At 41.2% G+C, this 26,039-nt stretch overlaps 1 protein-coding gene across 3 annotated transcripts in view; it reads right to left on the reverse strand.

Annotated features, from left to right (window-relative positions):
* Positions 1-347: 347 nt before the first annotated feature.
* Positions 348-26,039, reverse strand: part of Med23 (mediator complex subunit 23) — a 50,961-nt gene continuing 25,269 nt past the window's right edge. For all 3 annotated transcript variants that reach the window (XM_023714205.1, XM_023714204.1, XM_004630311.2), the window contains 15 exons: positions 24,889-25,031; positions 23,332-23,506; positions 22,497-22,660; positions 13,668-13,792; positions 12,107-12,312; positions 11,844-12,024; positions 10,517-10,687; positions 9,862-10,078; positions 8,021-8,257; positions 6,950-7,115; positions 6,278-6,350; positions 4,891-5,105; positions 3,936-4,056; positions 3,256-3,387; positions 348-1,166 (listed from right to left, as the gene is read on the reverse strand). In XM_023714205.1, the coding sequence (XP_023569973.1) occupies positions 999-1,166; positions 3,256-3,387; positions 3,936-4,056; positions 4,891-5,105; positions 6,278-6,350; positions 6,950-7,115; positions 8,021-8,257; positions 9,862-10,078; positions 10,517-10,687; positions 11,844-12,024; positions 12,107-12,312; positions 13,668-13,792; positions 22,497-22,660; positions 23,332-23,506; positions 24,889-25,031 (2,494 nt within the window). In that variant the 3' untranslated portion in view covers positions 348-998. The remainder of the gene's footprint in view (positions 1,167-3,255; positions 3,388-3,935; positions 4,057-4,890; positions 5,106-6,277; positions 6,351-6,949; positions 7,116-8,020; positions 8,258-9,861; positions 10,079-10,516; positions 10,688-11,843; positions 12,025-12,106; positions 12,313-13,667; positions 13,793-22,496; positions 22,661-23,331; positions 23,507-24,888; positions 25,032-26,039) is intronic.

Genomic DNA, 26,039 nt, shown 5'->3' on the forward strand with positions numbered 1-26,039 from the left:
TGACCCTTAATAAACCACGGTGTTTATTCAGCCAACCAACTTCACCCCTTGCCATGCCGTTTTGCCCTAAAATTAACAATGTCTCTCAACATTAATAAACTCCACAGAACACAAAAGTACACTGTATATAAAAATATAAATATTCAAAAATTTGTGATCGTAGGGGCTGGGGAGATGGCTCAGTGGAATAAGCATTGCCGTGGCAAGCACAAGGGCCTGAGTTCAATCCCTGGTTCCACAAAAAAAAAAAAAAAAAAAAAAAAAAAATTTGAGATTGTAAAAATTCAAAAACTTTTATCATCTGCCAGGTATCAACATACACAATTTTTAAAAAATTGGAGAATCAATCACAGAAGTATGATTTTATTTAAATTTAAGCATTGGCAGATATTGCTTCCTTAAATGACTTCTAACTCATTTCATAGAGTAAGTTCCAAACAAAGGCAAAAAAACCTACCAACCTACCTTAATAAAAGCATTAGACTACTTTTTTGGAAATTTACAATAAAATTTTCAAGCCATTTTAAAAAAATATGAAACCTTATTTGGACCTACAATGCAACGTAATCTAGTCCTTCGAATGATAAAAACCTCTATTCTGAAGCTATGCTGGAGAGGATTTATGTACAAAAGCCCTTGTGATAACTATGGGTGGAATATCTTTAAGATAATGATCCAAGACCAAGTATGCCAGTGATAATAAAATACAAAGCTCAAAACAGGGGCTACCAGTGCCAAGTAGGTCACATGACCACAGAGGGCTCCATGTTGCCGGGAGCCCTGCCACTGCTGGGAACATGAACCCAAGGAGCAGCTTATTCAGAGTCTCAGAGACTGTACAGAGCTGGGCAGTTAGGAATTACAGCCAAGAGATTCAACAATTGAATCAAAAATAAACAACCTGAACGTCACTACTGCTTCGACTGCATCAGACAGCATGTGTTTGTTCAGATTAGGGGTTGCCAGTCCTCGTGCTTCACCCTCACTGGCCGCTGGGCTTACTGAGCTCCCGGTAGGGGTGCAGGCACCGGGTTGGACTGTGGCGCCGGGGAGCCACTGCTCAGGGCCTGTGGGGGCACTGCGGCTGGCTCCATCTTGCTGATGTGGGTGATGAAGCGCAGGCGGAGTTTTAAAGCTGGCTTTAAATTACAGATAATCTTCTCTACCTGGGAAATAAAAACACAAAAATTACGTGACCCACATTAACTTCAACTTGCCATCTTTAAAGAGAGCAGATAGGGGCCAGAGAGATAACTCAGTAGAATAAGCGCTTGCCTGGCAAGCACAAGGGCCTGAGTTCAATCCCTGGTTCCGCAAAAAAGAAAAAGAAAGCAGAAATGAAACCTATGTAGTTGAGCGATAAAATATGGAGTGCCAGCTGTTGTGATGGCGCACACCTATAATCCCAGCTCTCAGGAGGCTGAGGCAGGAGGACTGCTGCGTTCAAAGCCAGCCTGAGCTACATAGTAAGTTCAAGCCCAGCCTGGTGAGCCCCTGTCAGGAAGGGGGTGAAAAGAGTAAGGAGAGAGGTGAGACAGGGTGCAGTGAGGCAGATGCAAAGCTCCCACATCCCTCTAACCAACAGAGACAATTCTTCCTTATCCAAGGGGACTTGTGTTCTCTCCCTCACACCCTCACACATACACATGCACGGACCACATATGCACACATGCAAAAACCTACCCCTACCTACCCAGTCATCCATCCACTACTGAAAGCTAGCAGAGTCTACACTGGGAATTTCCTACTTTCAACAATTTGATCATCCTTTAAAATGTCATCTTCACAAAAACAAAAAAACATAATTACACGTGAAAGTCGTTGAATCACTCATGTCTGCAGTAGTTTTTTTCCTGGTTTGATTTTTTTCTTGGAATTTAAACTGCACATTAGAGCTACCCTCCAAAGGGCTTTGCAGCATTCTCTGCTTTATTCAATGCTCTCTGACTTCAGGAGGAACAATCAGTCCATTAGCAATTTTCCTTTCTGAGCACATTTGTGTTCCTTAGGCCAAGTATCAAGTATAAAATATGTGCAAATACATATGCACACATTTTATTTGTTTGTTTAATATGCATTGGTTTTTTGTTTGTTTTTAAACCAATGCTTGCTTCTTGCCATGCTGTTTTAGCAAAACGCAAAGAACACATGTCCTCAGATCAGAACACATCAACTTTCCTTGACATTTCTCCAGAGGCCTAAAGGAGCCAACGTCTTCCCTACTCTGGCTCAAAGGAAAGAACTCAGAAGACCAGGATTCACATGGTTCTGAGCAGTTTCTCTTCCTTTCCAATCCGGGAAGAAGTGTCACTGGAGCAGGGCCTGCGCTGTGCGCACACCAGCAAACACTGCCAGGACCTGGGGTCTCCACAGCCAGCTGTGTGGGCGGTGCTCCCGGAGGCTGAGTCGGAGAACGCAGCCCTCACTGCAGAGCTCTTGTGTCCTCCTATGACACAACAAACCTAAGCCTTTCTGCAAATGGAGATGCTCCAAACAGTGAGGACATGAATGAGTCACTTGGACTCTTCTCCAGGGAAGGACCCCCACTCTTTGGAAACATGTCCTACTTGGCCTCCATGTCCCGGTGACAGTGCAGCACTCTGTTCCAAGTCCCTTCCTTCAGTGTGCCTGAGTCAGCGAGGGAAGTGCAAGCCTTCACGCCTGACACAACTCTCTGGCTTCTTAGTGGCCGCGCCACACATCTCTCTAGTGAGGTCACTATTAAGTAATTAACTATCAACTACTAAGACTCCTGATCTTTTTCAGATATTTCTGTTGCAAATAATCAAAAAGGAAAACTGAGAAATTAGAACATAAATTTATGAATTTATAGGACTATATAGCTCAGTGACACAAGCACCACAACACCCTGAATTCAATTCCTGATACCCCCCCCAAAAAAACCTCAAAAAACAGGGGCCAGGGAGATGGCTCAGTGGAATAAGCGCTTCCCTGGCAAGCGCAAAGGCCTGAGCTCAAACCCTGGTTCCGCAAAAAAAAAGAAAAACAAAAACAAAACAAAAAAAAAACAAAAACAAAAAAAAAAACCTCAAAAAACAAATTTATTTCACTGCTATGTAGAGAACAATATTCGCCTACAGTCTTGTAGAACCCTAAGGTCTGACAATCAACCCTTCTATCTCTCAACAAAAACCAACTAAAACAAAAACCACTTATCTCAACACATTCTACTATAGAATGCCCTAATTTTGTAAGTCAGGCACCATTAAAAATAATCACATAAATGTAACATACCTGCTCTTTTACGCTGTCACCGGTGAACATATACTTCATGTGATACAGGAAGTCACAGATGGGGTCCATGTAGTTTAAATGGGTGCTGCACTGGTCTACGTTCAGGAGCATGTCATAAAATGCCACGCCAATCTAGTCAACAGACAGCACAGAATCCCTTCATAGCCTGAGCAATCTAACACAATGTACCACGCAGCCTACAACACCAGCATGTGGGGACAACAGTCCCAGGTCAGGACATAGCCTGCAACTGAAATTTCTTCTTGAGCTCAACAACTATATCTCCTCCAGCACCTCCAGTGTGACATACCCTACAATAAACTCCCCAAAAGCTGCTCTTAAGAGTCACCCAATTAAGGTTTATTGAAAGCAACAGTTAATGTTCTATTATTTGTCCAATCTTGTAAACCTGTATCTGTTAATCTGACCAACAGATTTGATGATAAAAATATGTAAACAACCATTGTTAATTTGCTATTCTTGTTCTGAAAATATGTACCATGTATGTGTTGCTGTGTTACTCTGTTTCTGTGGTTTTTGCTTTTATTGTTATTCTTTAAAATAACTTTAAAAAACTCACCCAAAACTGATTTCCTTACTAATGCTATGACCTACAGCTTGAAAAACACCACAAAACAAACTTTAATAGATCCTCAAAACTTATCCGGACTGTGTTTTACCTCTATCATACATCGAGTTCTCTCCTGCTGAAATCTCTGCAAAAATGGTCCCACAAGATGGTAGACGTAAAGCAACTGGAATTCAGTCTTCACTATAGGAATAAGAGCTTCAGCGAGAAACCTAAATTATAAAATTAAAAATGTCTTGTGAAGTGAAATCAGTTAAACTCTGAAATTTGTTAAAAGTATTCACAAAACTTATGATTTCTTTAAATTTCCTTTTCATTTTTGTAATATTTAAGTAATTTCACATCTCTGATTCACCCTTTCAGTTGATTTGATTAAATTACTTCATTTAAAAGTCATGCTTAACAGTACAAGTATTAAATGAGAAAAGGTAAATGATATGAAAGAAAAGAGAACCCTCTAATGTGAGTGCTGTTCTCAAGAAACCTGAAGCTCATATCGATTCTGTGGTCAAGAAACAAGCAGAAAATGGGTTGATAATCAGTTTTTCAGCTCAACAGGCAACTTTTGGGGCACATTCTGGAAACAACATGCACTGACTAAAGCTCTAAAACTGTAAGGAAAACAAGATACCATATTATTGTTCACACATACAAATAAATTTTTAGGGCCAGGGAGATAGTTCAGTAGAATAAGCAGTTGCCTTGCAAGCACATGGGCCTGAGTTCAATCCCCAGTTCCACAAAAAATAAAAAATAAAAAAACCCTGAAATAAAAGAGGCTTTCTGATTAAAGAGGAACTCTACTTAAAACACCCTCAAATTGTTCTCACGAAAAAGATATGTGGGCACGGTAGCACGTGCCTGGAATTCCAGCACATGGGAAGCTGAGGCAGGGACTGCCGCAAGTCCTAGAAGAGCCTCACCTACAGAGCAAGAGCTTGTCTTTCAAAAACAAAACCAGATTGAAGATAAACATACTTCATCTGCAAATGAAATTTCAAAATACAAGGAGGCTGGCGCTGTCCTTGGGGACCTGGGACACTCACTTTGGAATGAGCGAGAGCTGTCCAATGCTCGAGTGGTGCCACACGGCGTGTGCCAGTGCCAGCGTGTAGCTGCAGCTCATTTCTGAGTAAGACTGGTGGCAAGCAGTGAAGTCGAAGAGGCGGAACGGGTAGCCCACCCACTCTGTTTCTGACGTCAGGCTGCTGCTGCTGATCACGCTCACGATCCTGTCGTGAAGCACGATCCAGTACGGCTCCTTTGGGATCAGAGGAAAGCCTGGTGAAAGGACTGCTTATCGAGTGTCTGCCCAAGCTGTTAGCACATGCCCTGTTTTCGTCCATCCTGCCAGTTACAAGGCTCCACTTGTCACCTAGCTTATTACCTACCATTTGCCATGAGATAAACCTATTGCCAGTTGTTACTATCCGCACAGCAGCGATATACACATTTTGAAGGTGTGTAGAGAAAAGCATCATTTACAAGCTACACCAACAGACAAGTTTAGAGAGCACGTGTGAGACACTATTCTGAGATCCAGCAGTCAACGGTGCGTGCTGGCCACACAGCTGTGGTGGCTGGAGGAGACCTGACATGAGCGGGACACAGAGCAGAGGGCCTGAGCTGGCTCTGGAGGATGGGGGAACAGGGTTCAGGCTACTGTCTGTCTCATCACTAGGCTATCAGAGACCCAACACCTGTCTCATGAGGGAGGGCTCAGAGTGCGTAATGCACTAAAGAGGCAAAAGCGGATCGTGCCAGTGTCAAAAGCAAGCTGGGGGTGGGGGGGCCTGCCCCTTAGCTCAGTTCTTTAAGTGGCTGCTTCAACAAAGCAGTCAGGCTCAGGTTGCTGTGGTTCGATCCCCACAGCTCAAGCCAGCCAAACCTGCCCTTGAAGGCATTCGGAGAAAAAAAAAAAAAAAAAAACCAAAGCAAGCTTGGTCCAGGAAGGTGGACAGCAGGGGTTCAGAAACCTGCAGGAAGGTAGACACATTTAGACGCGAGGCAGAAAGGCAAACACAGTCATTGCAGGTTTTGTGTGTGTGTGTGTGTTTAGTGCAGGGTCTACAGGGTCTCACTATGTAGGTCAGAGTGATTCTTCTGTTTTTAGCCTCTCAAGCACTGGGATTACTGGCGTACACCACCATGCCTAGTCTCAATCGCCCTCTCAGTGTCCTGGGGGTGGGGACGGCATGGCACACCAGGGATTGAACCCTGGCTGCGGTGCTCTGCCTAAGCAGGCGCTTTAGTCCACTGACTATCAGGCCGGCCCTATGTTTTCAAAGTAGAAGTGATATGAAAAACGCAACAAGTCTGAAGCATTCCATCATGTACATCCCGGAATAAATTCATCCTCCCTAAATCTTTCTCCTCTGTCAATGGGAAAGGACGGGCTGCCTTCCAACAGCAGCATGCATTCCTGCTACTTACTGGGAGGGCAGTGATGATCAAACCAATTGCATTCATCCATGCCGTAATGTTCTCTCTGGGCACCAGAGGCTGACTGCAAGTGAGTGACAATGAACACAAGGGTGAAATTATGAAATCATTTTACATGGTTGTTGAAAACATCTATAATTCAGAGAATGACAGTTGAACTGCTCCAAAATAATACAGTTTTTAAAAATAAAAGTTTAATATATACAAAGTTAAAAGGCTATTTCAAGGGGAGGGTGTCCTTTTAACAACAGTTGTTAGATTGAAAAGATTATTTATATTTATTTCCACTTCTTCCTCAATCATTATCTCTTGGTTCAACTGTTCTTTAAGAAGATTGGATTTTCTTTTCTCTTTTTATTGGCAGTGCTGGGAATTGAATCCAGGGCCTCACAAGTGCTCTATCACATAGCTGTGACAGAATCCGGAGGCAACCTAGGATAGTCTGTAAGTTATATAGCAAACCAGCATGAGGGTGGAGGTGCACTGCAGCCCAGGTCTTCTGAACCTGGCCCAGGCTCCTTCCACTGCAGCCACATCGCAAAGACCAGACCACAACCAGAAGACGCTATATCAGAAAGTGTACCAGCCTGGTCTCACAGCTGTAAGTAAACCCTCACTATCTCTTGAAATAAACAATCCTCTTGCGCAGGGTAGCATCATTACCTCTTCAGGACGACATTCAGAAGTGCATTCCCAACATCCTTGCCTGAAACCGCCAAGGCCATGAGCTCCACACACGTCACATGCAGAGCATGGGCAGCAGGGTTGGGAAACTCGTTGAATCTCCAATCACAGTTTGGGAAGGGCCCTGGAGACTTGCCAGCCATCGGTGCCAACAGTTAAGGCAGTAACACCTGATTGTTCTGAAGTGAACAACATGTAGGGAAAGTTTCACAGATTTCAAAATGTCTCACAGGTAAGCATCTCATTTGGTTATCAGTTGAACTGATTATGAGCTCCCGGGCAGTGATCCAGCTGCAGCCAGAGGTCCAAGGCACAGAACGCAAATCACGCACAGGTAGTTCTCATGGCTGACGCATGCTGACATCAATCACTGACCCAGACAGCCCAGACCTCAGCAGCCGATTTCTCTATAGCTGCAGGGTAACGGGGTATGCAAACTACCTTATATTGAGCAAGTATTTTACCTCAGGAAATAAATTCTTTGGCATAGGAAAACAAACCATGTTCATTTATGTGAAATTTCTATTAAATAGTGTATGATATAAAGACATATTACATATAGTGTGCTGATAAATGAAAACATGAGACAAAAGTGAAGAAATACCAATATCAATAAAATAGATTTTCCACTAAAAATTAAGTTTGATTACTGTCTATTCATATTTGCATTTTAAAAATATTCAAGGATCTACTTAAAGCTACAAGACTCTACATTCTTTTTTTGTGTACTGGGGATCAAACTCAGGACCTTGCTCTTGCCAGGCAGGTGCTTATGCTGCTGAGCTATAAGCCCAGCCTCAAGACTCTATTCTCTAGTACCAAACAGATGTATGGGCTACTTCGAAAGAAAGCTCCATAAAATCTACTTATAAATATAAAAATTAATAGAAATTCAATTTATCTGGCATGACAATGAAAATTTAAGATTTCAAAACTTACAGATATAAAAGTAAAAAGATCATTAAAAGCTCGAAGTGCAAATCAAATACCACTGACTCAAACTACTGCAATTCCTGGGCAGAGTGCACAAGGTCATGATGAAAAGGATATTATCTACTAGCCGGCCAATCAGCTTGCAATAGTAGGAGTCGTCCGGGACCCACGGATTGTCCTCTCGTGGATTCATGACGTTCTTCAGGTAGGTGTCACTCAGACACCAGCCCTGTGGCCGGTTATCCTTGAGTGAGCCAATGATCGCATGGACGAGCTTCCGCTTGAGGTGGTCCCGGTTTCTCAGGTATCTTTCGTAATAGTGCAGCGTGTTATATAGATATGTCACTGGGCGATCTGCCCAGAGAAACACAGAACACCGAAGTTTACTGGGTTACTGACAACTGTAAAAATCGTGTCATCTGCTTTCAAGATTATGAGAAGAAGCTCAAGACATTATATGAGCTGGACAGCTGCATACCATGGATCCCCCACTTGAAGACAGGGAGATAGATCCAAATAATGCACCTCGTTTTATATTTACAGGCACTCTTGTTTTGAGTGAGCAACTGTCCTGCAAGAATCCTGCACATAACATGGAATGTCGCCATCTTCTTTACACTAGCAAAAGATCAGAGAAGACTGAAACAGCTGCAAACAGAGGACAGGGAAAGCTTACTGCATGTCTGAAGCAGCTACAACCACATGCATTCCAAACAGCCCTGATACACAATATGGGTGAAACACACGTTTGTCAGATTGTATGGGATTAGACACAAGAATAGGGTATCTACTAAAAACACACAAAATTAGAAGGGGCTGACTCAGGGAACAAGCCGGATGAGCTGTAGACAGGCAGGCCCTTCGCATAGTGTGCCACTCGGTACTCTGTGTATATTGTATCACCTCATGCAATAGCTTCCTCTCATAATAGAAACTGAATGTTACACCTCAAGTGTAACTACACAATTAAAACCACCCACTAGACAAATACTCTTTGTACCATCGGGGCCACTCTGTGACCTCACACTACTGCTGGCCATGGCATTCTCCAGGAACCATGCTTCAGATTTTGGAGTCATCTTCTGCTTTTTATATTCTACAACCAGCTGCCTGAGTCCTGGTCCTCCTTTCTTGGCCATTTGTCCCTCTCATTTCCTGGGCCGGCAGCCTTGTTCTGCTACTAATCATTCACCCGATCTTTGGATGGGTCTTTGAAATGGTGTCTTCTCTGCAAGATGTGCTGTGAACTACAACCCTCGTAACTTTCTAAAGTAATGTGTTCCATGCCGTCCTCTCACTCAGTTCTTGCAGGTGCTGTTATCTGAGAGATGTAGCTTTGACTCTGACACTGAAGGTGATTTTACAGTCAACCATAATCTCTTTCCAGCTTTACTTCTATAAATTCCCAGCAGGGGGGTAGAGGGTGGGGCACAGAACTCAACTCAGTCCAAAAAGGCAATTCTCCTGCAACTATGCCTGGGTAAGTCCTATCTCAATAGTTTTTCCCAAGACATAGAAACAAAGCTTTTATAAATGCAGATGGGAAGAGGCATTGAAGGAAAGATAGAAGAATGGGGTACAAAAAGGTGTATCATATATTCTCTGATGATTGTGATCTTTATGTACATCTAAAATGTACCAATAAAATTTGATTAAGAAAAATTTTCCTGAGTGATCCCTTCTACTTACTCTTTTATGCATCAAAGTTCAAATACCAGCTCATCTAAGAGGGCTGCCAAAATGTTTAGATAACAGTAATATTTTGACTGGTACTGATATTTTTATGTCATGTATTTTATACTTCAGTATCATCTCATAGCACTTATCTTCCAAACACTTGAGGAAAACTTAAAGCAAAAAATCTTAAAATCACCACGCCACACAGCTATGCCCAGCCTTTTGGCCCTAGAGCTTAGATGGGATTAAAATTTGAAAAACAAAACAAAACAAAAACGTACCATGAAATTTATATAAGCCTCCAAGGTGATCCAGCAGTGTCTCCAGTGATTTGGACACTGGGAGTAACTCTAAGAATCTGTGGATCACAATATCAAACACGGGCAGGAAGCGGAGACATACATTCCCAAAGTAGATGGGCAGGTAGGGGGACTGGATCTGCACAGGAGGGTCCACCTGCTCTGCCAGTCCCTCAAAGTACAGCTTCTCAGGGTATTTCTGTGGAAAAGAGAATAGCAAAAAATGTTTAGGGCATCCTCTTTTTTTTCTTTTTTACCCCTCTTTGACAGCTATACAAAACTGAAAATACTATTCGATCTTTTCATACAGCAATTTTTCTTTTTTCTGCTGTGAGAGACTGGTGCCAGGGCCTGGCTCATGCAAAGCTCTTTCTCCCTGAGCTGCCACCCGAGTCCCTTCATGGAAACACTTCAAGTTACAATTTAGAACACATATCTCTGTTTTGTATCTTAAGTACCTTGTCACTAAAATTGCAGTTTCAATGTGTTCCAACTTCATTAAAGGAACAGAGAGCTAATTTGCTTCCACATAGACCACAAAGAATGCAATGGAATTACAGAGAGAGCGGCCCTATCATCAGCCAAAGAACTAAGTATGGCTTTCCAAGAAGATACGAAGCAAAGCCTAGGACCATACCTTGTGGTAATTCATGTGCTTGGTGTGCCAGTCATTCTGCAGCCAATGTTCTGGGGAATTTTCCTTCACAAAGTCACTTACTCGATTTCTGAAGTCATTTGGTTTGAGCAGCAGCAGTTGAATTATGAAGTAACAGACTTGGGCTTCATTTCCTTCATGACTGCGCATAGCCTTTGGAGAACAACAGAACAAGGAAATGAAAATCTCTGTGCAAAAGCATGTGGCCGGCTGGTGGTCTAACTCTTAAGAGTAACAAGACCTCATCGCCAGCACTTCCCCGCTGCCGAGTCCAGCCCATACCACCATCCAGGAAGCCCACCTGACCCTTTCTTAGCTATGTTGGCTCACCATTCCTTTTGCCACTGCTGTCCTCATTTTTGTAATCTATCTCACTGCTTCCCAACACTACTCTCCCTGTATCTCTAACCCTTTAATTTTGCTGGTTTAAGATTTATCTTATTTCCCCTGAGATTGTAACTAACTTCAAATCTGTGTTCCACAGCTAAGAAGAAAAAGTGAACTAAATCACTCCAAATATCACAATATTTTTTAAGAACACATCATTTTCTAGACTTCTAGTTTAAAAAAGCCCTCTAGTCTCTTTCTTAAAAATTTGCCTGAAACAGGCTTTAAAGTCAGGAGACATGGACAGGATATCACGTCTGCATCTTGTACTATGAATAACTACTACAAAGACAAGAATATGCAATGTATTAATTATAACTGTCCTACTAATTTGTTTTGAAACTGTCTCACTGCTATTTGTTTCTCAATAAAATTAATAATAAAAAAAGAAGTCAGGAGACAGGCACCTGTAATCCCAGCACTTGGGAGGTTGAGACAGGAGATCACTGCAAATTTGAGACCAGCCTAGAGGCTACAAAAGTGAGCATAAGGCCAGCACAAACTGCGTACTGAGACCTGCCTCAAACATAAAGTCAGGAGACAAAAGAACACACAGCAGCTAAGGGAAACACTCAGGTCTGACAGTGGCTACCAAAGTAAATGGAAGCAGTCACTCTGGGAAGACAGGCACTGATGCTTGACTAGCTCCTGCCCTAGATGGAGTGCAACTGTTCTCTCTTTAGAGCCTCCCAAGGCCAAGACTAAATTTATTTACCTCTGTAGTGTCTGTGCACAGAACAGTAGATAATAATGAATGAATGAATGAATGAGACATCTCTGGTTCTTCAATGAATATCAATGCTAGATTTTAGCATAAATCCATTAAATTTTTTGAAGCACTATAGAGCAGACTAGCATGAGGTCCCTAAGTCACATACCTAGATCTAGAAGAGAATAAAGTTGGAAACACATGTATTCTTACCAGGCAGAGAATTAATCTGTCCAGTGTAACAATGTTGTACTTCCACACCATATCATTAAGAATTTCAATGCATTTATTCAGCTGCTGACCTCCTGCTGATGTAGAAAACTCATATACCAGGAAATCAGCGAACGTTCTCACGTGGGCAACTAAGGCCCTGGCTCCAATTCTCTCTAATACCCTGGAAAGCAGACAGCAAAGAACTCTGTTGTTACAGGACACGTGGTCCACCGAGAGGAATGCACAGCTAGGATCTGGCTCACCTGTAGCCGATCTGGTTAATGTGATCTGTTTCCAAGAGCATTTTCCAGAGAAGACAGAGGAACAGAGGGGGAGAGCCTTGGATGGAAAAGTGGGTGATGATGTCGTTCTCATTGGTCATTGACTTCCACTTCCTGTACTCCTCTTCCACATTTTTCTTCAAATTAAAACGGCTTTCCTGAGGTACATTATTTTGCTTGAAGAATGCCTATAAGACAAATATTTTTCATCAAAAGAAAACAATTCTTGACATGGAGCTAAGAAGCCACTTCTAGAGTTAGTCTGGACATCAGCAAATGATGTGACCTGAAGCGTATTGGTAAATAAGGCTTCCATCTCTGTGTCCAGACTACGAGCTAGGCAGGCCTGACCAGCTCATAACTCAACATCCCTTTCCTGTATTTCCCCGGCAAAAAGTCCAAATAAGCAGGAATTCAAAGTTTCTATAATCATTTATTGCTACTCTTGGGGAGGAGAGGGAGAAAACTCATTACATGAGGCCAGTAGTTTTCACAGTGTGGCCCCCCACACTGTGAAAGACCAGCAGCATCAGCACCTACCTAGGTTTTGCAGAAAAACAAAACCAAACCAAAATTACAAATTCTGAAGCCCAGTCCCACTATCCCAGACATGCTGACCCAGAGGCTGTGGCGAGCCCCAGCAGTCCCTAGCTCAGTAAGCGTCCAGGTGCCACTGACCAACCCAAGAGCCTCCGCTTACCCTAAGAGGCATGGAGAGCGGATGCTCATTGTGCCTATATCTGCTCCAAAGTGGAAGCCAGATGCATGGTTGCACTGTGATTAAAATAAAATTCAGCAAAGTACAACATAGATGCACTTGTGAAGTTCCATTAAACCATATTTCTCTTCATTTCAGTTCCTTTTTTTTTTTTTTTTTTAAAGTATTTGGTACAGGGTCTCACTATGCAGCTTGGACTCACAGTAATCCTCCTGTTTTCAGCTCCTCCAGCGCTGGGATCACAGGCATGCACTATCACATCTAGACTTGGCGGCCAGCTCAGCATGCCCAGGCACAAGGCCAGCAAGGCATGTGGTACTGGAATTGCACCTGGTCCCTGTGCTTGACTAAGCAGGCGCTCAGTCTGCTAAGCTATCTCACCAGCCCTCTATTTCAGTTCTATAAGAACTTTTCAAATAATGCATTCATTCCTATGAGATTCTAAAAGTGTGAATAAAGATGAAACATAATAAATAGAAGTTTAGAAACATTTCCGGTGTTAGAACCAGTTGAGACACAACTGAAGAGATTTTGGAAGTAAGAGCAATTTCTTTCTTTCTTTTTTTTTTTTTTTTTTCCTCTGAGATTACATACTCTATGTTCTTTAGGTTGGTCTTGAATTCACTATGTGACCCTCAAATTTGAGGTGATCCTCCTTCCTCAGCCTCCCAGGCACTGGGGTTACATGAAAGTGCCATCACACCTAGCTGTTTTTAAAAAGGAAATGAAGGCTAACACTCTTTGGGTATCACCAAGACTAACTCTCTAGAATGAAACTGAGCAGTAATAACGTTTTCGCAGATATCCAATATGAGGAAGTATTACCTGCAGTGGGCCTGGAAAACAGCTAAGGGTGTGCGAGGCCCAATTGTGAGGAGTGAAACTCATGATGGTTTGAAGTATATCTTTACACCATGTTCCCTGAATTGAATCAGAGCCTGTAAAAAAATCTAAACATAAAGACAGATGTAATCCACATATAAATGATCGTATACAACTCATCAAAAAATATTCTAAAGAAAATAATGATATACACTCAGAGTTTCACCATAGTACATTCACTGCCATTTAGCTATATTCAACCTAACTAGGACTTACATTTTCTTAGTTTATGAGTGATTTGGCTTTACCATTATATTAGGAAACAGAAATAACTAAAAGAAACAACAAAAGACATTTGGAATTGGAATCTCTCTCTTAGGTTATCGAGTACCACAGAAAGACAGTAGTACAGATCAACCACTCCTCTTAGCTTCCTCTGGCAATGATTCACTAGTCATTTATTAAACCAAGGGAATAGAACTGCAAAAGCAGATTTTTTTTGGTGAGTGAAACAACCAAAAAAATATACATAAAGGTGTTTGAAGCTGTTAAATTGAATACATGTTTTTGAAACAACCGTTCTCAAAGTGTTGTCCATTGATTTTTGGGGGTTATTAATGACCTTTCAGAGATTTAATTAAGTCAAAACTACCCAAATATTAGTACGAAGATATCACTGGCTCTTTTATTATGTTGATACACGTGATAACAGGTCAAAGCCACAGTAGCAAAACCGCTGGCTCTCAGTACTAACCAAATGGCATCAGATTAAACTAACAGCCATTATGTTTTCCATCTTGATTCTCAGCGAGAATCAAATGCCCTTTTTACTTAAGATCGTCACCGACAAAGTACCATAAAGTGCACAAAGCTGGCTCCAAGAAATCTAAATGTTGTGACAACAGAGCAATGACAAGTGTTCCAGGAGATAAATGTGGCTACCCTGATTTGAAAGCTACATAATGCATACACACATTGAAACATCACATAACATCTAATACACATGTATAATTTCAATGTGTTGATTAACAATAGAGTATCACTGATAAACCTGCAAATCTATAAACTCTAATATTCTGTGTGGCAAAGTGGGAAGCAGACATGAAGTGTCCCAGGGTATGGTGTCTCGAGGAGAGCAGTGTGCTCTCGCAATTGAGCACTGGTCAGATCAACTGCTCTTCTGTGTGCTACTGAATTCTACCTGAAAGAACATCTGACAGAAATTGTATTTATTCAGAAGTAAATGACACGGTCATTTAAAGGAAAATGACAGCATCTTTTACCAGTGATAGAGCTTAATGTTTAAGTGCAAAGTAAAAATTGAAAACAACATACCCACCATGAATGTGGCAGCTTTCCAAAACTTAAACATCTTATTAAATTTGCAGTGATATTAACAAATACGGTTTTCTGATATCATTTAATGAAGGTGGCAACTTCTGCTAGGACTATAAAACTCAAATGAGCAAGTTGATTTTCAAAATGACCAATTCACAAAGCTAAAAAACATAAATGGAATTAAAAAAATCTATACAATGTACATAATAAACCAAGAGATTATAGTGTAATAGAAATAGAGCATAAAAAGTACACTGATGGATTTTGTATTTCACACCACAATCTACCTTTCAGAAATTGTGGGGTGATATCAGAACACTCAGAATTACCTGTACCTATAAGAGGCCCTATTTTCTTCATTTGCTTTAAATAAATACTGACATACTGTAACAGAAAGAATGTAGAATGGGATATGAGGAGCAGTTATTTCCCTTACCGCTAATATGAAAGACCAATGGAAAACACACAGATCAAGGGTGCCTCTTCTCACCGACATCTGTTTTAGACAATACTTTTTCATAAAATATTAATGTTAACATGCAATGATTTGATTTTTTAGATGGATTTTTCTCAGGATTCCTGTTGTCTGGACCCTGACTAATGTCATCCACAACTTGGCAATGTATGTCTTCCTAAACACAGTGAAAGGGACACCCTTTGAGACTCCTGACCAAGGAAAGGCTCGCCTATTGACACATTGGGAGCAGATGGACTACAGCCTCCAGTTGACCTCTTCCTGAAAGTTCCTTAGCATTTCTATTACACTGTGAGTTTTTGGTGGGTAGGGGTGATGCTAGACTAGAAATGGCTCTGAGGTAGGAAGGTCCATAGGGAAGCTTTGAAAAGCAGTCAGGCATGGTGGTACAGGTTTGTAATTCCAAAACTTGGGAGGCTGAAGCAGAAGGATCATCTGGAGTTGGAAGCCAGCCTGAACTGCAGAGTGGGACCCTGTCTCAAGAAACAAATGAAAAGTAAACGATTTTCCATTTCAGTTGCTTTGAAGATATTATACTATACTAGTTCTGGGTCTACAGAAAGCAATAAAGTAGAAGATGGTAATCAAGCATTAGCGCAACAGAGAAGGAACTAAGAAGAGATAAAACTACTAAAACCAAGTGTCTTTACCCTTCTAAAAGAAGTGAGTATATAAAGGTAGAACTGATATTAATCTTCAAAAACTTACTGGGGAGAGTGCAAGCAAAGAGGACTCTTAACAGTCATAGGCTGAAACAGCTTTAGCTCTCATTTGTCATCAAAAATTAACAAACACAGATTGCTTTATATATAATCTTCAGTTAAAAGTGCTGCCTGATTATCTTAATCCCAAAGTAAATGCTGTTGACATAGCTGGAATATTTTCAGATTCCAAGAACTACATACAATAAAACTGATCATTTAAAATAGAAAAGAAGGGGCCGGGGAGATGGCTCAGTGGAAAAAGTGCTTTCCTGGCAAGCGCAAAGGCCTGAGTCCAATCCCCGGTTCTGCAAAAAAAATAATAAATAAATAAATAAAATAGAAAAGATGATCACTGGAAAGCCCTGAATGTATGTAGGGAAGGCCAACTTCACTCATCCCCTTTTCTTCTCTCCAAGCTACCTTCTGACCAGCTTCCACACCAAGTATGATGCTGCCCATTTGCTCATCAACACTACCTCACTGTCTAGCGTACTGCTGCCTAATTTGCCCCAGTTCCATGGGGTTCACCTCTTGGGCATCAACAGATACAGAGGGATGGGGCTGAGGACAACTCCAAAGCCATGGAGAAGGCATGGAACAGCTTTCCCTTCTCCAAACTATCTTTTGATTCTTGAAAGCCTAAGAAGTACAACTTTTCCCAAACTCAGGAAGTGAAGAGATTGCAAAAAGGAACCACTGGATCCAGCCCTGCTAAGGGCAAGACTGAGCCAGGAAAGGCAAATGAGGGTAAGAGCCACATCATTCTCCTCTGTAACAGGAAGACAAACTAGTTGGGTAAATTGTTTGATGACTACATTTCCATATTTTTCATCCCTACCACTTTCCTACCTCATTTTGCTGTATATTTTCCTGATAATAAAAATTTTTTTTCAAAAAAAAGTTTCTCATAAGTATGTATGCATCAAACACGGGAGTACCCAACTGTATAAGACAAACCTTAATAGATATGAAAAATCTAATATCCAATACAACAATCTTAACAGGAGACCTTAACACTCCTTTATCCCAGAAAGATAGATCAACCAGACAAAAAATTAGTGAAGAAGTAGCAGAACTGGGCCGGGGAGATGGCTCAGTGGAATAAGTGCTTCCCTGGCAAGCGCAAGGGTCTGAGTTCAATCCCCGGTTCTGCCAAAAAAAAAAAAAAAAGAAGTAGCAGAACTGAACCAGAGCTTGGAATAAATGGACTTGGTAGATATATACAGAGTGTTCCACCCAACCACAGTGGAATACACATTTTTTTTCAGCTGCACATGGGTCATTTTCTAAAACAGATCACATACTAGTACATAGGTCATGCTTAAGTATATGAAAAAACCCAGAAATTATCCCATGCATATTATCTAACCACAGTGCAATGAAACTGAAATAAGCGACAAAAGAAACCAGGAAAACCCCCTAAATACATGGAAATTAAACAACACCCTACTCAGCAATCAATGGGTTACACATGAAATTAAACAAGAAATTCAACAGTATCTACAATTCAATGAAAATTCATCCACAAGTTGTCAGAATTTATGGGATGCGATAAATGCAGTTCTCAAAGGGAAATTCATAGCTGTGAACTCACACAGTAGGAAAACAGAACGGGAACAAACAAAACACCCTAATGCTGCACCTCCAGCATCTAGAAAAGGAAGAGCAAATCAAACCCAGAGCTCCAAGATGGGAAGAAATCACAAAGATTAGAGCAGAAATTAATTCAACTGAGATGAAGAAAACAGTTCTAAGATTAACGAATCAAAAAGCTGGTTCTCTGAAAGATTAAACAAAATTCATAAGTCCCTAGCTAAGCTCATCAAAAAGAGGAAAGAAAAAATCCAAATGCAAGCAATGAGGGATGAAAAGGGGGGAACTACTACAGACCCAGGGGAAATTTAGATTATCAATAGCTACTTTGAGAATCTTGACGCTCACAGAATAGAAGCCACAGACGAAATGGACAGAGTCCTAGAAAGGTACAAATTACCAAAATTGAATCAAGAAGATATGACAACTCTCAATAACCCAATAACAGCCAATGAAATACGAAATGTAATAAAGACCCTGCCAACAAAGAAAAGTCCAGGTCCTGATGGGTTCACAGCTGAATTCTACAAGAAATTCACAGAAGATATAATCCCTACACTCCTCAAACTCTTCAATGAAATTGAAAAGGAAGCAATCCTCCCAAAGTCATTCCTCGAGGCAAGTATTATACTGATACCAAAACCAGGGAAAGACACAAGTAAAAAAGAGAACTACAGGCCAATCTCCCTCATGAACATACATGCAAAAATCCTCAATAAAATCCTAGCAAATAGAATGCAGCAAATCATCAAGAAGATCATACACCTTGACCAGGTAGGATTCATTCCAGGGATGCAAGGATGTTTCAATATTCAAAAATCTATAAATGTAATACACTCTATCAATAGAGCATAAACTAAAAACCACATAATCATCTCAACAGATGCAGAAAAGACTTTTGACAAAGTCCAACACTCATTCATGTTCAAAGTCCTACAAAAAAAATAGAATAGAAGGCCTCTACTTCAATCTGATAAAAGCCATCTATGACAATCCAACAGCTAATATAATTCTGAATGGGGAAAAACTGAAATCTTTTACTCTCAAATCTGGTACAAGACAAGGATGTCCTCTATCATCCCTCCTATTCAATATAGTTCTGGAATCATTAGCCAGAGCCATTAGACAAGACGGAGTTATAAAATTAATAAGAATAGGTAAAGAAGAAGTGAAACTATCATTATTTGCAGATGACATGATATTTTACTTGGAAGACCCAAAAAACTCCTCCACCAAGAAGCGACTAGAATTGATAGACAAATTCAGTAGCATAGCAGGATATAAAGTCAACACCCTAAAGTCAGTACCATTCCTCTACACAGATAACAAACACACTGAGAGGGAAATTAGAGAATCAATATCTTTTACAATAGCCCCGCAAAAAATGAAATACCTTAGAATTCATCTAACTAAAGAAATCAAAGATCTTTTCATGGAAAATTACAGTACTCTGAAAAAAGAAATCGTAGAGGATTTCAGAAAATGGAAAGATATTCCCTGCTCCTGGATAGGAAGAACCAACATCGTGAAGATGGCCATACTCCCAAAATAGTTGTATAGATTTAATGTAATCCTTATCAGACTACCACCAACATACCACCCAGACCTAGAGAAATTGTTCCTAAAATTTATTTGGAACCATAAAAGACCTAGAATAGCAAAGGCATTCCTGGCCAACAAAGACAAAGCAGGAGGCATTACAATTCCAGACTTGAATTATACTACAAAGCTATTGTGATAAAATCAGCATAGTATTGGCAACAAAATAGACCTGAGGATCAATGGAATAGATCAGAAGATGCAAAGGCCTCTAGGAACACACTCAGCCACCTGATCTTCAACAAAGGGGCCAAACACGCTTACTGGAAGAAAGATAAGTCTCTTTAACAAATGGTGCTAAAAAATTGGCTCTCTACATGCCAAAAACTAAAACTTAAACCAGGTCTATCACCATGCACTAAACTAAAGTCAAAATGGATTTATAGAAATGAACATTAAAACAGAAACACTAAATCTCCTAGAAGAGAAAGGAGGATCTCTTGAAGACATAGTGGTAGGCAAAGAGTTCATGAACAAAAACCAAATCGCATGGGAAATACTTGAAAGAATTAACAACTGGGACCTCCTCTTATTGAGAAGTTTTTGCATGTCAAAAGAAATTACCAACAAAGTGAAAAGATAATCCTCAAACTTCGAAAAAATCTTAACTCATAAGCTCTCAGACAAAGGTCTGCTCTCTAGAATTTATAAAGAACTAAAGAACATTAGGGGCCCTAAATTTAAAGACTCAATCCAGAAATGGGCATCCGAGATGAACACACACTTCTCAGAGGACAAAATTAAAGAAGCGAATAAATATATATAAAAAAATGCTCCTCATCACTAGCCATCCATGAAATGCAAATTAAAACAACACTGAGATACCATCTCACCCCAGAAAGAATGGCTGTCATAAAAAAAAATCAACCAACAACAAATGTCGGAGAGGCTGTGGGGAAAGGGGAACACTTCTCCACTGTTGGTGGGAGTGTAGACTGGTGCAACCATTATGGAAATCAGTGTGGAGACTTCTTAGAAAACTAGGACTGGAAATCCCATTCAAGCCTGCTATCTCCCTACTGGGAATTTTCCTAGAGAAACTGAAAGCATCATATCATAGTGATATATGCGTACCTATGTTTATAGCTGCACAATTTGTGATAGCCAGATCTTGGAAACAACCAAGATGCCCGTCACAGGTGGAATGGCTGAAAAAGATGTGGTATTTTTATACAATGGAGTATTACTCAGCTATAAAGAATGATAAACTTGAAGCCTTCATATTTAAGTGGATGCCACTTGAAGATATACTTGTAAGTGAAATAAACCAGACCCACATGTGTAAATATTGTATTGTCTCCCTAGTATAAGAATCCAAAAGAGGAATTACATACAGAAAGGTACAACACAAATAAAAGGAAAGCGAGAACTTAAGGATTGGACAATGAGGAGTGGGCAAGGAGAAAAGCTAGGAAACATGACAGGGGCAAAACCATGCATTTGTATGCACAAGATGGGTGGGGCAGTGAACCTGGGGAACATCAGCAGGTTTTTGAGACTAGCGGTTGGCTGGTGAGATTCTCACCCTGACTAACTCTACATGCTGATGCCTGTGAGCCAGGCAGCTGCACTGAGGATGGCGATGTGTAATAGAGGGGTCACACTTGGAGTGCTTGCCATCCTGGTCTTCTAAATATTACTTCTTGCCATGACATACCATTTATTGACATAATGTCTCTCAAGTAAAGGTTTTTTTTTGTTTTTTTTTTTAAGGGTAATAAATGAAAAAAAAAAAACACAAGAATAAGAAAAAAAATGTCACAGGTCTGTCCTGTTACAATTCTGTATATGGTTAGATTTCTAAATTTCTTTGTAAAAATATGTAAATGCTTATTTCCACTTTTTAAAAATTATTTTTCCATCATATTCTGTAAGGACTTAAAGTTCAACATATCAATATTTGATGGAAAATACCTGTTTCATGATATGCCAAAGATGTTTGATATTTAGACAGATAGGGTAAACCGAACTGCATATATTGCAGGTTAATAATAAGCTTCTCTTCTGGAGGGTTAACAACCTAAGTTAGCATATCAAAACTGGAGAAAAGGGCTGCAAGGTCAGCCAATATTTTGGCCCTAGCCTTTCAAGGTCAGTGAAGACTCAGGGCATAGGAGAACCTGTATTGTAACAACATGTAACTCATTTGTGCTCCAAATTTTCTGACCAAGGAGATTATGGAGCCACAGAGGAATGTGATCGATGATGTATAGTGTGCCTGGGAAGAGTCACGTGGAGAGAAAAAACATTCTCTCAGGCTTTCACAGAGAGCAAATTGGTCAAGCAATGGCCATGACTCATCCTCATGGCTGACACTGACAAAGGATCTACAAAGTGCAGTACAGGGCTACAGGATAAATCCTGAGGGTACTTGACTGACCTTATCAGATACAAAAGTTATATTTCTTGGTATATAGGTCTTGCTTTATCTTGGTCTTAACCATCCAGCAGAAAAGTATAAAAACGAGGTATATAAAGTAAATCCATATTAATACGATGAGCTGTAAAAGGCTCAAGTCAATAACTTCTGAGGATAACCCACTAATATTATAGACTGCTAGACAGTGTTAGATATTTAGCTAAATTGCAATACCTATAGTATTTAGATGCTAATAGAATATCCATCTCTGACAGGACAAAAAAAAAAGGGGAATACAAAGGAAAGATTATTTTGCATTTATATATACAAAATAGGATAGATATACAGCTACTTTCGCTTAATTCAATGGGAAGAGGTGTACTAACAGTGTTTGGACAGGATATCCTGTCTGCTTCTTGTACTATGGATAACCACTAAGAACATAACAATGTATAATGTATTGATTATAGAAACTTCTATTAATCAGCTTTGAAACTGTCTCATTCATATGTTTCTCAATAAAATTAAAATTAAAATATTTATTGCCTTAAAAAAAAAGTTTTAAAGCATCTCCACTTTAGCATCTAATGGTGTAAAAATCCAGATACACCCATAGATGTGACATTTTTAAGAATGACAATACACAAGGGCAACACAACTGGTGTTTGTCCAACAGAGAAGTGTGTCTTTAACCTGTTCTCATAGTCACCAGCAGGAGATCACACTTCTCCCACACTGTGGCCGGCTGCGGAGAGAAACCATACCTGTCACATGAGTGGCCCGGGCCAGGGTCAGGATCAAGGCTCGGTTCAGTTCTTCAGACTCCGCAGACAGCACAGTTTTGGGGTCACTGAGGAAGCGTGTGAACTGCGGCTGGACCTCGGAGCTCCCAAGCGCAGTGATCAGCCTGAGTGCGGTGCTCTCCACGCTACATGGGCGGGCAGAAAAAAAATGCAAGAGGCTTGTATGTCAAAGTTCAAGACCAGGGAATTAATTCGAAGTCTAGGTGAATTAAACTGTAAAAACATTTAAACTGCAAATGTCTCTTCTTTGATTAAAAAAAAAAAAAAAAAAACTTCCTCTTTTGTTTGAGGATGAGCATTACTTATTTTTTTTAAAAAAGACCCTGAGGTGCCAAATTTTGGATTGAAAAACCTTGATATTCTTACACAAATGAAAAAGGATAGCTTGTACCCACTAGTATACACAGAATTTCAAAACTTCCATTTTTAAAAAATCTGAAATATATTTTCACTTAAAGCAAACAAAAACATATTAACTGAGATACAAATTCTACATGGTAAGTTAGAAGTACTAATTCTGGGCTGGGGAGATAGCTCAGTAGAATAAGCACTTGCCTGGCAAGCACAAGGTCCTGAGTTCAACTCCCAGTACTGCAAAAAAAAAAAGTACTAATTCTTAGTTCACAGACCCTGAGCAAGTACTCATCCATCTAGTAACAGATTGGACTCGATTCTTACCATACAATGAAAATACAGTATTTTAAAAGCAAAGAGGTTTTGCAGTGAGTGACTCAAAACAGGAGGCCAAGGGCTGAGTCCCCAGCACCCCTGCAGCCCCAGCCACCTCGGGGCTCACCAGAGGTGCAGCTGGTTCTGGTTGGTCTGCGCCACGGCGGCCAGCGTGTGCAGATGGCTCAGGAGCTGTACCCTGTAATGTGGCTGGATGTGATGCATGCGGTAGCTGAACATCTCAAGGAGTGTGTGCAGGATGCCCCAGGCGTGAGACTTGAAAACAGTTGGCAAGAGCTGACCTGAAAGGACACGCAGCGTGAGATGCCAGTTATTAGAAAGCTATGCCTTAAAGGACAGGCAAACAAAGTAACAGTGAATAAAATGTGTATGGAGATCTGAAAGCACATATAGTCTCTGTATTTTCACCACTTTAATTGTAGGTCCAGCTCCCAATTATAATAGCAAGTCTCTCAGTCATTTTCTTTGTCACTGGGTCAAAACACCGAACACACACAATTTAAAAAGGAGGAGAGGTTGATTTTTGGCTCAGGTTCAGTTCATGGCTGGCTGGCTGCAGGCAGGCAGCACAGCTACTGAGAATGGTGGAGGACAGGAAGCAGACAATGAGAGAGGAAGGGAAGGAATAAGAACTGAACCCTCCCAGGTGACATCCCAGGGGCCCCTCCTCCGGCCAGACCCCACCTGCTAGCAGCTTATCAACTATAAGCCACACGATCCGACCACCGTCCAGAAACCCTGCCTGGGAGCCCAGGAGCTCCAGGCAGGATAGCAACCAGCCACTGCAGCATGTGGGCCAGTTTCCCACCATGGCCTAGTGGGCCTCAGAGCTGTTAGTTATAACTCCGTCTGTTTTTCCATTGTGCCAATGGATAAATGAAATCTCAAGTTAGTCTGGAAAACTAAAATGAAAAATGAGACAGGATATGAAGAATTACTGCAACCATCCTCCCTCCTCAGTTATCCATATTCCCAACTTGGTGACAGGCACAAGGCTCGCTCACTCTTTGCAGGAGGTGGTGCTGGAGGGATCCAGCCGGGACTTCAAGCACACTAGCAAGCACTCTATGCTGAGCTACCCAGGCTCACTTTTTAATATAAAATATCTGATCACATCTCCCTGGCTTCCACCTCCCTCCAAAGAAAGATGTATTCAACTGCCAATTATCTAGAAAGGAGACTTACTGTGGTTAACATTAAAATTCTCTATTGGTGAAAACTCTTATCAGAAAAATACTTCTATAATAGAAAGAAATCTATTATTGAAAACTGCTGAAACCTCAGACACTGTAACCTATCCTCCTGCAGCAGAAGAAAACTCCCTCTCTGCTGCCAGCTGGGCACAGCACACAGCATGGCACCACTGTGGGGCTGTGGCTACAGGCCTGGGACGGGGCCCGATCTGTCACACGCACTCAGCCCAGGGCCTGCCCTTCACCCTTCCCTCACCACACCGGAAGGACACAGCCACTCCCCCACCTCTGCCCTCCTCCCCTCTGTAGCACACAGCCTGATTTCATGTCTGCTTCACTGTCCCCCCCATCCTCAGTATTGCCAGCCCAGGGTGGCATTGAGCTGTTTACCAATGTATTCCTAGCACCCGCAAATGCACACGCTGGCTTAATGAACAGTGGTTGGCTAAAGACACCAGAAGTAGTCTTACTAATAAATCCTTTGATGCCCAAAGACTCGATCTCCATATAGACCAATAAACGACTGTAAGTTTCCACCAAGGCCGGAGCCAACGCCACGCTGGACTTCGCATGAGCAAGTTTTATCACCCTGGTGGCAATGCTGTGAATAAGGCTGAAGAAACAAAAGGGAAGACAGTAAATACAGTACTTGTACTTTTAATGCAAACACAGTAATTACCTGCTTACAGGGAGCTCAGTACAACACGGGACCAAACTGACTCTGAGTGACTCGACTCACTGAGCACACGTGACCTGCCCAGAGATGTGCTCCTTGTGGCAGAAAGTTTTGCTGTAAGTCTGAGTCACTACTTGAAAGCTGCAAGCCCAAAAATACAAATCTGAAGTGAGGACCTTTGCAAAGCTATCTGAAGCTCCAGATCTATGCACCTGCACTGGTGTAAGAGTGCAGAAGCGAGCCTGCAGGCAGCCCCTCGGCAAGGTGGAGGCGCAGCCTCTCCACCAGCCTCGGCCCACACAGGGCTCCTGCCCGCCCCCCCAGCCCACTCTACTCTGCACTCTCAGTCAGCTCCTCTGGGCACTGGACATTCTAGGACTACATGGGACAGAAGCCTGTCTTTTAGAAAATATGATGACAATTTAAAGTGTCCTTGTGTGTAATCAACACAGCAAAAGTCTTCAAAATGTCACATTCTTGGAGTTAGTAATTCTACTTCCAGAAAATTATTTAAGAAATATGCAATTAAACCGGGCATGGTAGCACATGCCTATAATCTCAGCACTCCGAAGGCTGAGGCAGGAGGATCACTGCAAGTTCAAGGCCAGCCTGCGCTATAAAGTGAGCTCAAGGTTGCCTGAACTACACAGTAAGACCTTGTCTCAGAGACACAAAAAAAAGAGAAAGAAATAATGCAATTAAGTAAAAAAAAAAAAAAAGATAGCTTGTACCCACTAGTATACACAGAATTTCAAAACTTCCATTTTTAAAAAATCTGAAATATATTTTCACTTAAAGCAAACAAAAACATATTAACTGAGATACAAATTCTACATGGTAAGTTAGAAGTACTAATTCTGGGCTGGGGAGATAGCTCAGTAGAATAAGCACTTGCCTGGCAAGCACAAGGTCCTGAGTTCAACTCCCAGTACTGCAAAAAAAAAA

This window comes from Octodon degus, unplaced genomic scaffold (genome assembly GCF_000260255.1).
Source record: "Octodon degus isolate 3935 unplaced genomic scaffold, OctDeg1.0 scaffold00034, whole genome shotgun sequence".
NCBI classification, from domain to species: Eukaryota; Metazoa; Chordata; class Mammalia; order Rodentia; family Octodontidae; genus Octodon; species Octodon degus.